We start from the raw sequence: 13,110 nt of genomic DNA on the forward strand, positions 1-13,110 counted from the left end.
TTTTGTGAAAGATTATGGGTTTCACTTGTAGCAACTACTTTAAAAGTATTTAGTGTTAATTTGCAATGGCCATATTTTTTTTACATAATACATGTGGTGTATGTATTTATTTAACCTTATCAGTTTGAGGCCTTCAGCTCTTTCTTACATCAACCCAGGGTGACACATGTACTTTTTTTTTGCCCCAGAGTTACCTAAGAAGTAACAATTTTAATATGACAGATAGTAATACTAACAATCAGTAAAGTTAATACTGGCACCACCACCACCTTCTCCTCCTCTGCCATTGCCGCCATGTGGTGGTGGCGGGGATACAAGAAGTATTTATACATGTACAAAATTAATATTTTGTAATGTTCCAAGTGCTGAGGGAGAGCAATTTAAGTAGAATGCACCAGTTAAGAGTAATGGGAAATGAGGAAGATCTGGTTAGAAAGGCTGATGTAATGAGTGCGTACGGGGACAAAGGCAGACATTATTGAATTGCTTCAGTAGATGTCATTAACTGCATTTTAAACTGGAGATAATATTCAGTTCTCTATTCTAATGAGGGAGGTTATTCCACAGTTGGGTTTGCACTACTGAAAAAGATTTCGTGAAAGTGTGTGTGTGTGTGTGTGTGTGTGTGTGTGTGTGTGTGTGTGTGTGTGTGTGTGTGTGAGAGTGTGTGAGAGAGAGAGAGAGAGAGAGAGAGTGTGAGTGTGAGTGTGAGAGAGAGAGAGAGAGAGAGAGAGAGAGAGAGAGAGTGGGGCAGAAGTGATTTTGCTCTGTTGTGACTGAGTGTTTCTGCCATGTTGTTCAGATGGGCATTCAAATGGGGAGAAATGTGAGGGACAGTGTATGTTGACAAGACAGTAGAGGAGACACAGTGTATGGAAATCTCTGCACTTGTCTGCATGCAGCCAGGATAGCTGTGCATATGATGGTAAAACATGACCAAAATGTCAAACATCAGATATATTGAACATAGGCATTCATAACCAGTTTCACGTGATATAAGCTTTTCTGAGAAAGACCTTACAGGATAACACCATTGTACTCAACAATTGAAAGTACAAGCATTTGTATAAGGTTTTTTTTTCTGGTCAGAGGTCAAGAGCTTTTTATATTTTTGTATGGCATGGTGCTATGGTGATGTCTTCTTGCTCACTGCAGCTATTTACGAAGCCCAATTTAGATTTTCCTCTAATTATTACTTCTAGACCCTTTGCTGTGGAAGAGAAGTCGATATTTGTCCTATGCAGGATTAAAGGTCACAGGGGTTCCTGACATTTACAGGCTAATTAGCCTAGAATGACCAACCAGAACTTGAGTTTTGGGTGAGTTGAGTTGACGTATATTCTGTACCCATTTTGATAGTGCACACACATCAGTATTGAAACTATTGAAAGCTGTCTTCAGCTTGATTGATTTTGTACTTGAATACAACTGGAGGTCATCAGCATACATTTGGTATTTAGAGCAAGACAAAACTGATGACATCATTGACATACAATGAAGAGAGTACAGAACATAGCACAGTGTGCAGGAGGGTACCCGATACTACCTGTCTCCATTGTGACTTCATGATGCACTGCCTGTAGTATGTCGTCATAGTACCCTCTGTAGTCACAGGACTCGGTGTGCCATGTACAGTTCCAGATAAGCGAGGTAATCGTTTCTCCAGGTTCTATAATTGTTTTAAAATTTTTCAGGTAAAATATAACCCAACAATTGAAGTCTAATTGAGGTGGTTATAGTGTCTCCCCTTAGTATTTGATGTGACTTTTCACAACAAATGTCATATCCAGTATTTTCAGATTTTTGACCTTTCTTACTCATCAGTATATCTTAGTGTGTTGTTAATAAATCTCTACAATTAATGAAATGAAATGTGTGTTTTTTGATTTTTTGTGGGGTTTGTAGAGGAGGGGGTCTCACGCCGCTGACAGCACACATTATTGAAAATGCTTTGTTATTACTAAAGTTAACATGAAACTGTTATTGTTATGGTAATGGAGGAGATAAAGCTTCCAATTGTTAAGTTACCTTTAATGTTACATTGTGAACATGAGTTGCAAATTTATAGGTTTCTGAAATAAGATCACTTACCTTGAAAAAATTGGATTGATTTACTATTCCATTTTGGTCCTTTTTCATGTTGGTATGCTGCCAGTTTTGTATTATTTTGGATAAAAGTTGCACCGATTTCCTTTAGTGAGATTTGTATGCAGTGTCAAGCTTTTGATGACTTCCTCCATAGTCATCATAGAAGTTTCTGGTGTTTTATTTGTTACATCAATGTCTGCGGTGAAAAGACAGTGGTAGCAGTGTTGATTTCATTAGCTAGTGGATGACTCGACTTATTTCTCCATTGTCTTTCAGCATCAGTCATCTTGTTCCATTCATCATTCATCACTAATGGTATAGCCATTGTGTTGACTTGCTGATTAAAGCAGGTGGTGGTGGTGCACATTCTGATCTCAGAGGCTTCTTTGATAACAGAATACCAGTAGGTTGATGTGTGGGATAACATTTTTGTTTCATCTAACATAATCGTATGTTTGTTCTTGAGACTGTGTTGAGTAACATAAGATTTATTGAAATCACAAAATCTAATGTGGCATTGGTGCTATGTGCAGTATTCAGAAATTGTTCGTATTGACTCGTCACTGTAATGGCTACTACTTTCACAAGTAATATGATAAATTCCAGGAACAGTGAGGCAAAGACTGCCTGTTACTGGGTGAGGCTTTCTCTAATTTTCTTTGGTAATTGGGAAATTGACTGTAAGACTAATGGATGCAAAATGGTCAGTAAATTCAGTAAGAGTCTGTTTTGTTTTCAGTTTAGTCAGGTTAGTCTGTATTTTTCAGTTATGGTCTCTAAAGTATGTTTTGTACAGTGGCTTTTTTAAAATATTTACAGGATATGAAAAAAGTTTGTAGCCAGTAAAGAAATGTTTTATGTGGCAAATGGATTGAAAAATTAGCAAAAACTGTTGAAGGCTCTGTGGTAAACTTTATCAACCTTGTGCAACAGAGCTTCATTCAGTGTTATCTAAATGATGTGAAGTCATTTGACAAATCTCAAGATAAGTCAGAAATTCCTCATAAAAAAAAAATGATACAATAAAATACGAAACTTCTGGGTCATCAGTTTATGGAGCATGTTTCCTGTAGATGGCTCACCTGAGAACTAGTTGGAGAGGGACTTTACAAACACTGGTGAGCTGTTGAAAAATACTGTATTCAGTTCATACCTCAGCACAAAAGCAAGCTAAACGGTTCTTTGAAACACAAGAATATTTGTTAGACAATAAAAAGAAAAAATTACCAAAGCAGTAATTACGTTAGCATGTGTGACTGCTTATACATGTTAAAGATTTAATGGTTTCTTTCAGAAGAGAGATCCATCAATGCATCTAATCAGTAATGAACTCACAAATCTCATCAGAACACTCATGAATTGATTTTGTGTTAGTGCTGCTCTGTTGAATCTGGGGGTATTTTATAAGAAGTAGAGCAGTTGAAAAACAGTGTGTTCAGCCCTAGAGAAAGTGAATATCTCAAAGTGCCAAAGCAAGATGCTAAATTTCCTTGCAAGCTAGAAAGCAGTGTGAGTGTTTGCTTGTACACATATTTTGGAATTAAGTGTTCTTTGGATAAACCTATATTGTGGCATCCTCTGAAGAAGGTGAAAGAAGGATCATACAAAAACATGGTGAAAGTAGCTGCAGGTCTTCGAATTGAGTACAGTGAACATGGACTAGTTAATGAATGGAAACTATTGACTTCAGAATAAGAAAAATCTGGTGGTGACAAGTACCCAGTGGACATTTACTGGAGTCAGTCTTTTGAGAAGACCTATACCTGAAGAGAGAAGAAATACCATCAGGTTAAAAAAATTCTAAAGGCTGTGCTTGTAATTTTGCATCGGCAATGCAGGTGTAGAAAGGGAACACCTTTGATGGAAACACTGCAAATGTGTGAAAGAACATTGGATGCTCATTTAACTGTACAGATGCTGTAGTGAATGTGGTTGAAGGGAAAGCTCACTTTGCAAGTATCACTCAGGAACTTCACCTGTTAGGCACAACTCATCAGATACAAACAGTACTGTGAAGGTGAGAAGAGGTTTACTGAGGAAAACACAAACAGGAAAAAGAGATTGTTGCAAGCAAATGTGAAGAGTAAGTTTGAAAAAAGCTAATTATGGCATTGAACGTGGTGAATAGGCACTGAATAAAATGAAAGAGGAAGAAAAGGAGGAGAGATTGGCTTTTGGTAGATTATTGGATGACACAAGCAATACATAAGAAGGGCTTGTTGTGAATGTAGCCCAAGCAATGTTGGAGGGTGCTACAAAAGAGAAGAGAAGAAGAATGAAGAAAATTAAAGATTTAGAAAAGGAAGAGAAAGCAGTTAAGTAAAAATCCTTTATATAACTATTTTTCAAAGAAGTAAAAAGTAGTCGGAGACTTAATTCCTTAATTTTGTAAGGAAAGGTAGATGATTTTCCACATTACATGTAAAAATTAGAAGCTGTAAACATTTCTTGGTCTTGCACTGAAAATGTCACTGTACAGCTGCTGTGTAAAGCTTTTCTAGTTCTAGGTATATTTGTGCTGAATAAGAGCATTTCAGTACTCGTGTAATAAAGTCCAATGAATTTCCTTATGTGATTTTATATGTTGATTACAATTAAAACAATAAATAGGTGTGAGTTAGTTCGGTATGGGGATGGTGGAGACCAATTTTTTTAAAAAAGAAGAGAAAGAAATAGTTTTGGATCCTTCTTTATTTTCATGAGAAATTTGAGGTGGTATGTAGTCTGTTTTTCTCTTATGTCCAATCAGTAGTCAGTTTTTGTAATCAAAATGGCCAGCAAGTTTAATTTTAGGTTTGGTTTCCATTCTTGTAAGACTGTATAAATTTCCTGAAAATGTAAACCTGACGCGCGCGCGCGCGTGTGTGTGTGTGCGCGTGTGTGTGTGTGTGTGTGTGTGTGTGTGTGTGTAAACTTTGGCAGTGAGTAAGTAAAACATCCATATGTGCTCTCTAATGTTGCTCAGGTTCTCATTTAATTGTTTGTGAATTTTGTTTTCTTAATGTGAAGATTTTGTTAATCTGTGAAGTTCAGGAATAATAAAACTTCCAGGTCACGTGTAACTTCCTGTGTTTTGCTATGTAAGGAGATAATTGGATGCTTTTAGCATTAATACATCTTTTACTTTGGTTATTTTCCAGTTGTGGAGGACATAAATAAAAAGAGAGAACCTCTGTCTACAATGGAGGCCGTGTACTTGATCACACCAAGTGAAAAATCTGTACACGCATTAATGCAGGACTTCGCCAGTCCTAATCGCACCATGTATCGTGCTGCCCATGTGTATTTCACTGAAGGTACATCAGCTTCACTGGCTTGTATTGACAGGTTTATTCTTTGTGAAGTTATGGGAGTGATGAATACATTGTTTCTTACTTGTCTATTGAGGAGTAAGTGTTTATATTTAACATGGATGTAGAAACACAAGTTTGTATTGTTATGCAGAGCAAAGTAACAGTGCTGTGTTCACTCAGTGTGATGTGTGATGATACATGTAAAATAGTTTCAGGATTAGGGAGTGAGTATGTGCAGAAGATATTGTCTCCATAGATGGTCCATTTTAAGAAACACAATATTACTGTGGTAAAAATGTCAGCAGACTTGGTTTATTGAAACTACACCCTGTGCAAAATACAATTTCCTTTTTGTTTACTCAGAAATGTTTAGAAATCTGTGTGTCACCATCTTTGCTGGGTGTATACATGCCAGGACAAATGGAGAAAACCTGGGAATTTTTTTAGAGTTCTGGGAATTTTTCATTGTTTTCTATTAAATTTTTGTAATTTTGACTTGTAAGAAATGAAACTGTTTACATTAATTTCATTTGATCAGTTGCCAGTGGACTCACATGCATGCACAGAGCTGAAGTTGTATGTTAGCAGCACCTTCTTGTGCTTGTGGCTACTTGAAGTGTGGCTGTTAGCTATTTAAGCAGTAAGCAGCCATATGCTATCTGGAAATTTTTTTCTAGGTCACCCAGGCTGTCAGATTCATGCATGCACAGAGCAGTCAGAGTTGAGGTGGACAGTAGCCTTAACATGATCTGTGTTTATGTTTCACGATTTTGGTGTTTTCTCTTCATTCACAGCTCTCGTGTCAAATGAAAGCAAAACAGGTTTCTGTGCCTGGGAGCTATCAAGTGAATTAAATTACATTCACATAAATATTAAGTCTAAAATAGGTCATTAGTTTTAGTTTTCTGATTTTATTTCCATGTTATTGGCAATCGATCGTTAATCATCTTCCAGAACAGTGAATTATTTTTGTAAGTTTGCTGAAGAATTTGGCTTTTATTAATCTTCTCCACAGAGGCAGCTAATTTATTTGAAACAAAGTGTTTCATCCGACTCTATTGGCTAGTTTCAACTGTTTGTTGAATTTCAAGTGCACATTTTCATCGCCTAGCACGTATGGCATAATGCCATAATAAAGAACCAAACGTGAGATAATACTGTACTGGTACTCAAAGAACACTGGCATTCCGAAAACCATGGAAAACCATGCAGAAAAGCTTAATACCAGGTAGGAGCCCACTTTAGTGTGAATATGGACATACAAATGTGCACATTAATCCAAATTATGCATTTTAGTGTGGTTTATGAAATTCCAGTGCTTGTGGAGTATTCTGATGTCCTGTCTTCTTTATGACATAATGTTTGTTCTGTTAATGCTATAAACACATGAAGATATGTAAATGTCCACTTGAAGATGAAAAAGCAGTCAAATTTGCACAGTAGTATCGAATAAGATGTTTTGTTTCAAATATAAATATTTGGAAGCAGAATTTTGCAGATCTGCCTTCCATGATAAACAATGGTTTTCGAACACACAACTTTTTTAAACACTTGTCTGGTACCATGTATAGGCTTGACGTTATTTCTTAATTTGTGTAGTTTGTCTTAAATTTATGAAATGCCATTCTTCGGTAAATTGTAGACTGGCAGCACACAGTGTTTTATCATTGTAACTCCCCACTAGGCTTTACATTTACTCCTGGAGTAGAATATGAACTGCCCGTTATAAAGTTTCTTGGCTTCACAGATAAACTTGTTAATTTTTTATACCGTTTGAAAAGTTATAAAAACATTGTCCTTAGCCCTGGTGTATATGAACAACGGTTATTTTATTTTTGCATAAAATTTGTATTCCTTTTTACTAGCCTTTTGCAAGGCTGCATGGATGTAAACCTGTTTGTAAATGCTAGATAACAGTATTGTAGAGTATGAATAAAAGAATCCATGTTACAGCAACCACGTAGCAAAATATTAGCGCAGTGATTTGGGTTGTAGAGCCTAGTTTCAAAATTAATATTGTTCTTAGGACTACTTTCTTATTTTGATTCCTTACCTGGATAGAATGTGATAAAACAATATCCCTAGGTACAGTTACTCGGCATGTGCTCTCCGAACAACGTGCTGCAATGCTGCACATGGTTATGTGATGCCCCACTATGCATGCAATTCCAATGAGAAATGCAATGAAAGGCGTATGAGCAGAGCAAACACCGAGCATGGGCTTCCTATGTCACTGTAGCTGCATATGCACAGTAACGCCTGTTTTCTGGAGCTCTGACAACTGTTCAAACGAAACCATTTCTTCCAAGTCGTGGGAAAATATTGCAAATGGTGGTTTGAGAAGCCTCACTTTCAAAGTAAATTTCCTTTTATGTGGGATGAATTATGTTACATGTGAGAATGTGCAATCAGTTTCTTAAATCAGTGTCTGAATCTCATTCAAAACTTAACACTCTGAGGACCAGCCACTAAGAAAAATTTCGAGCACAGAAGACTAGCTGTCATTATTTAATATTTTACTGTCGCATTTGTGTTTGATATATCTTAAAAGGTAACACAAGCAAAAAGGATCAATATTATATTTGAAATCTTAGTTTTGCTTGTAGCTATACTACTTATTAATGTAAACCATTAACATCTCTGGTTTGCCCGCATCTCGTGGTCGTGCGGTAGCGTTCTCGCTTCCCACGCCCGGGTTCCCGGGTTCGATTCCCGGCGGGGTCAGGGATTTTCTCTGCCTCGTGATGGCTGGGTGTTGTGTGCTGTCCTTAGGTTAGTTAGGTTTACGTAGTTCTAAGTTCTAGGGGACTTATGACCACAGCAGTTGAGTCCCATAGTGCTCAGAGCCATTTGAAACTATCTCTGGTTTGTGTGTTTGCACTACTTAAGTGGTGGTGCTGTCAGCTGGCTACATCCCGTGTCCTATGCTCTGAATATCTGCTGCCATTGGCTGGTGAGATCATGTAATAAGAGCTGTGATTGGGTGGCAAAAGCACATAGCAACCTTGATTTCAGTGCTTTGGAAACTAGTGTGCTGTGTTTGATGGAGTTCATATTTACACTTTCGTAATAAGAAAATAAGCAGTGTGCAGTTTGCTGCCCATCAAAGGCTGTTTTGGTGTATAAAACTTTTACCTTTCAAGGAATTGATAAATTTTACAGCTCCGAGGGAAAGTATACTATCACTTAACATAGAGAAAGTGTCTTTTCACCCTGGAAAAGTGTCTTTTCACCGGAGAAAAGTGTATTTTTGACCCAAAAATCTAAAAAAAAAATTTGTCTTGTCCATGTATACACCCTATCTGTGGATTAAATTTATTTCTGTAAAATATAATATAACCCGAATTTAAATTGCAAACACAGACAAAAGTCAACAGGAGCTTCCATCCTTAGCAAGACGATGTCAACTAATGCAGTCTAAGCAGAAAATAAAGATAAGGTGAACCTTTCTGGGAGGAGTATTTTAAACTTCGTGTAAACTAGGAAAATGAATTCAACATAAATTAACAGAGAAAATTTGCATGAGCATAACCAAATTGGAGATTCAGTTCTCATCTAAAATTCCAAAATTTTTTATTGGTAGTGGGCTTGGTAACAAAAGTGAAGGAAGGAACACCAATGCAAAATTGCAGGGCTTGGTTAAAAAGATGGTGGTGCCTGTGCACATTGGCTGAGAACACTTTTTCTGATCCTTGTTGTTTCTTTGTACTCAGCAAGAGCGCCTTTGTGGACATGCCAGGGGGTGTTTTTGTGTTGCCAGACCACATGGGAGTCATGAAAGCAGCTACCTCCACTTTAAATTTCATTCGATCCTAATTGTGTGACATGTGAATTCTTAGAGAAGCTAAAGTGGAAAATGAGCATTTAGAATGTTGTGCAGTATCTTTCCAAGACATGGTTTACAAGTCAAATGTTCAGCCTCTGTGTGATCAGCTGGTGAAGTTCCATTTATCCCAGAAAGCTATTTCTGTTGACATTTGTTTAAACACTTTTTGTGTCAGAAAATTCAGTCATTCCTATTACCATGGGAGTAATTATGTAGTGGATAAAGATTAGTGACAGTGTTGCTACATATTTTTGCTTTGCAGTGTTCATAATTAATTATGTATAGTTGTAATTGTGACTGTATTAGAATTATTTTTCAGAGTGATTGGGGAATTACTTATGTCAGTGTGTTCAGAGTTAAATGGACATAATAAATCATTTATGTGATTACAGTGAGAAGTAATGATTTGTCTCTGTAGGAAAGTAATCATTTTTGAAATGTGTGTTAAAAAGGCTTAAAGATATTTACTTTAACAAAATGTGCCTATTCATTACTTATTTTTGTCTGTGAAATTTTGGCGGGGCTATGTTGATGATGATATGGCTGAAAGATAATTGAAATGAGCATGGTGATGAGAACTGGAAAATATAATTTGGCTCCTGTTGTCCCACAGTTGTACTGCTGCATTGGGTTTCATCCAAGGTTATTAATTTTGTGGTTACTTGCAGTTTGGCATTTATTAGACATCCTTTTTCTTATTTTTACCAGTCACAATTGAACACTTCGGTATGTTTGTGTCTAGGTGAAACATTGTTTCCATTGGAGTTACTTCTTGAAAATGTTTCCACACTCAAGTTTTTGGCAGAAATATGATTCTTTGTTTGTCAGAAAACTTCCACATTTGCTGGATTCCATTATCTAATTTATTTGTTCTTTTCTAAATCACTATTGCTTTCACTTGAGAGTCCATCATTGGAGGTTCATTGTGCTCCCTCACATGCTCTGCAGTGGGATGTAATGCAAGGCAACGAGTTTTAACATGTTGAGCTTCTTGATTTCTTCTGTTATGTGATAATTCATAGATCTCAAAAAGAATTAGCATCCTTTGTGTAAATTAAGTGTGTCATAATCCTATTGCTGAAGCCTAAGCGTTTTGCGCAGTGCAGTTGTTATATACTTGTAGTGCCATTTCTGAACTTTAAAGATAGCTAGCTCTTGACATTAAAAAGTTTGTCATTTGTTTGTTTTTTAATTTCAAATTTATGGTATGTGCATTGTCAAGTATCGTTGTATTCTTAAGGTCACAATGTGCTAGTTTCATTAGCTGTCATAATTTGCATAGACATCACCACAACATTGGTCTGTCTTCTGGTCTTTTGCTTATTTTTTTAGAGTATTGGTCACGCAGTGCGAGTGAATGGTGGGAAGTAAACATTCTTGATTTAACTGTTCATGTGTAACATAATTTTTGTGTTGAGATACAGGTTACTCTTTTACAGTACAGCAGATGGAAAACATTGCTTATTTGAAGAAGACATTAAAATAATTGAAATTATTACCTTTTTATATGTAATTTGGTGTGTGTGTGTGTGTGTGTGTGTGTGTGTGTGTGTGTGTGTGTGTGAGAGAGAGAGAGAGAGAGAGAGAGAGAGAGAGAGAGAGAGAATTAATTTTATTTTATTTGTGCATGGTACCACTTGTGTAAATACAACATTTTATTTCAGCATGCCCAGAGGAGCTGTTTAACAAATTGTGTCGTGCAACTGTTGCGAAGTTCATAAAAACTTTGAAGGAAATTAATATTGCATTTGTAGCATACGAGGAACAGGTAAAAACATCTTATGTAAAGTTTTTCCCTTTGTGGGAAGCTTTGATGTATCACGTGCTGTTGTTCCTGTTTCCCACACAAATCTGCGTGCATTAACACATTGAAGCTAATTTTTACATGATTTTACTGTCATTAATTTTGTGTGTTGTTATGACTTAACTGTGTGTTCAGATTTATCACAGCTTGGTTTCATTTCCTTTGCATGGTTTAAAGAACTTCCACTCATATGGCTCATGGGAAGCAGAAATCTGTAACTTTCTGTGTACAACTTAAGTAACTCAAACATAATGGTTTTAAGAGTGAAGTTAGTGCATGGCAAATTTTCTTTAGGGGAAAGTGGCCTAAGTATTCTTTGTGATAAATCATTTCACCAGTGAGACTGTTCTTTGGCTTCATCTGTTTCTATTTGTTCTACTTAATATTCAGTTCACAGTGAAATGTCTTCAATAACAACATGCTTTGTGCACAGCTTTATTGTACGATGACTTTCAGTAGATGTGCTGGTTCTTTTGAGTATGGCCTGTGTTCACTTATTATTATGTTACTCATTTATATACTTACCCTGAAATGCAGTCACAGTGATAAAGCAGTTGTTACCTCTTTAGCAATTGTATGTGGAAAGGAAGTAAAATTCTGTGGTATTAAGAATTCCAGTGAACACAGCACTCATTTACATCACAACTATAAATTGTTAAATGTCCTAAGGCATATGGTGTCACTGAGTTATCATTAGTGTCCAAAATGTTGAATCTGCTACTCTAAATGTAGTATGAATGCCAGAAATACTGCCTTAGAACATTGATTTCTTTTCTGAAAGCTTAGTGAATTATCTTTTAAAAGTTGTTGTCTGCTCTGCAGAACCTCTGCTGTATGGGGAGACATGATCTTTCTAACATAAATATTGGCTTCAGCTAACATGGAAATGAAAATTTACTCAGATACTTGGCAGAACTGCTGACATTTTGTTGTCTTTCCACTGATGTACTGTGCAATTTGGCTGTCATCCAGGCTGATGTCTCATCTGGGTGAAACTCTGAGCTTTAATCAGTTCATGGATTAGCTGTTTCTGTGAAATCAAGTGCAAAATTCCAGATCTTACACGAAGTTTCTTTTGTGACTTATTGATGAATGCAGATGTAGTAACGTAACTGATAAGAACTCAAGGTAGCTTCTGCATAGTATGATTATTTTGTATGTGGGTGCACCATCCAGAATTGATTGTCCCAATATATCTATTCTTCACTGAAGCCTAAAGTTCATTTTTGTCATTGTTTCTTAAGCAGTATTCCATTGGATTGATTAAATTGTTTGCACTTTTAAAGCTGTATGGTTGACTCTCCAGTTGAGTCATACGAAAGTGAAAAGGGCATTATTCAACAACCTTAACTAGAAAGCATGGTGGTAGCTGAGACAAGGGCACCATAAAAATTTGATGTGGTTTATGTCAATTAAGTCATTTAATTGCTTCTGGTAGGGTATGGTAAGCTGTGTTTGCGAACATTTATTTTGAGAATCAACAACTACATTTCTATGATGATGGGTTTGGAGTAGAATTTGTTTGTTAAAAAAATAAAAATGAATGTTGGAATGCTATTTAATCTTTAGGATCTGCTGTGGTTGGATGAAATGGATATAGGGGAGTGTCCTACATACCATTTACTTTCAGAATTCGTATTACTGTTGTTGGCTGATTCACATGTGTAAAAATCCATGACAAACGAATGAGTTTTGTTGTGGAGGAGTTATATATTCTTCAATGTCACAATAAAGTATATGTTGTCATAGTGTTGAAAAACCTTCTGTTAAGTGTACCCAAACATGTAGCAGTGGCAAACATTCAGTAGTAACTAAACTTGAACATCTATGGCATAGGAATTCCACAGTTGAAGGAATTAATCCAAGGGTAATGCAGCAAGAAAACAGCATAATTATACCATGAAAAACTTTGTTCTCATAAAAGTACAAATCAAAATATTTGGAAACAAATTAATTCTATTTGCATCCTTAGTGATTACTGTTTTAAGAGTATTAGGTCTATAGCATGTTTTTGTGCCCAATATTGTCACCTACTGTAGGGGGAAAAAACAAATGCTAGAAAGACTTCATTAATTTTCTAACTTAAAAATACTCAATAA

At 36.3% G+C, this 13,110-nt stretch overlaps 1 protein-coding gene across 3 annotated transcripts in view; it reads left to right on the top strand.

The window, feature by feature from the left end:
• Positions 1–13,110, top strand: part of LOC126248209 (protein ROP) — a 94,477-nt gene that overhangs the window by 17,171 nt on the left and 64,196 nt on the right. For 2 of the 3 annotated variants that reach the window (XR_007545427.1, XM_049949022.1), the window contains exons 3-4: positions 5,229–5,384; positions 10,872–10,975. Coding sequence is in view for 2 of the 3 variants with exons in the window: in XM_049949022.1 (XP_049804979.1) it covers positions 5,229–5,384; positions 10,872–10,975 (260 nt within the window). In the remaining variant the exon portion in view is untranslated. The remainder of the gene's footprint in view (positions 1–5,228; positions 5,385–10,871; positions 10,976–13,110) is intronic. The other variant, XM_049949023.1, reaches the window with a different exon arrangement.

This window comes from Schistocerca nitens, chromosome 3 (assembly GCF_023898315.1).
Source record: "Schistocerca nitens isolate TAMUIC-IGC-003100 chromosome 3, iqSchNite1.1, whole genome shotgun sequence".
NCBI classification, from domain to species: domain Eukaryota; kingdom Metazoa; phylum Arthropoda; class Insecta; order Orthoptera; family Acrididae; genus Schistocerca; species Schistocerca nitens.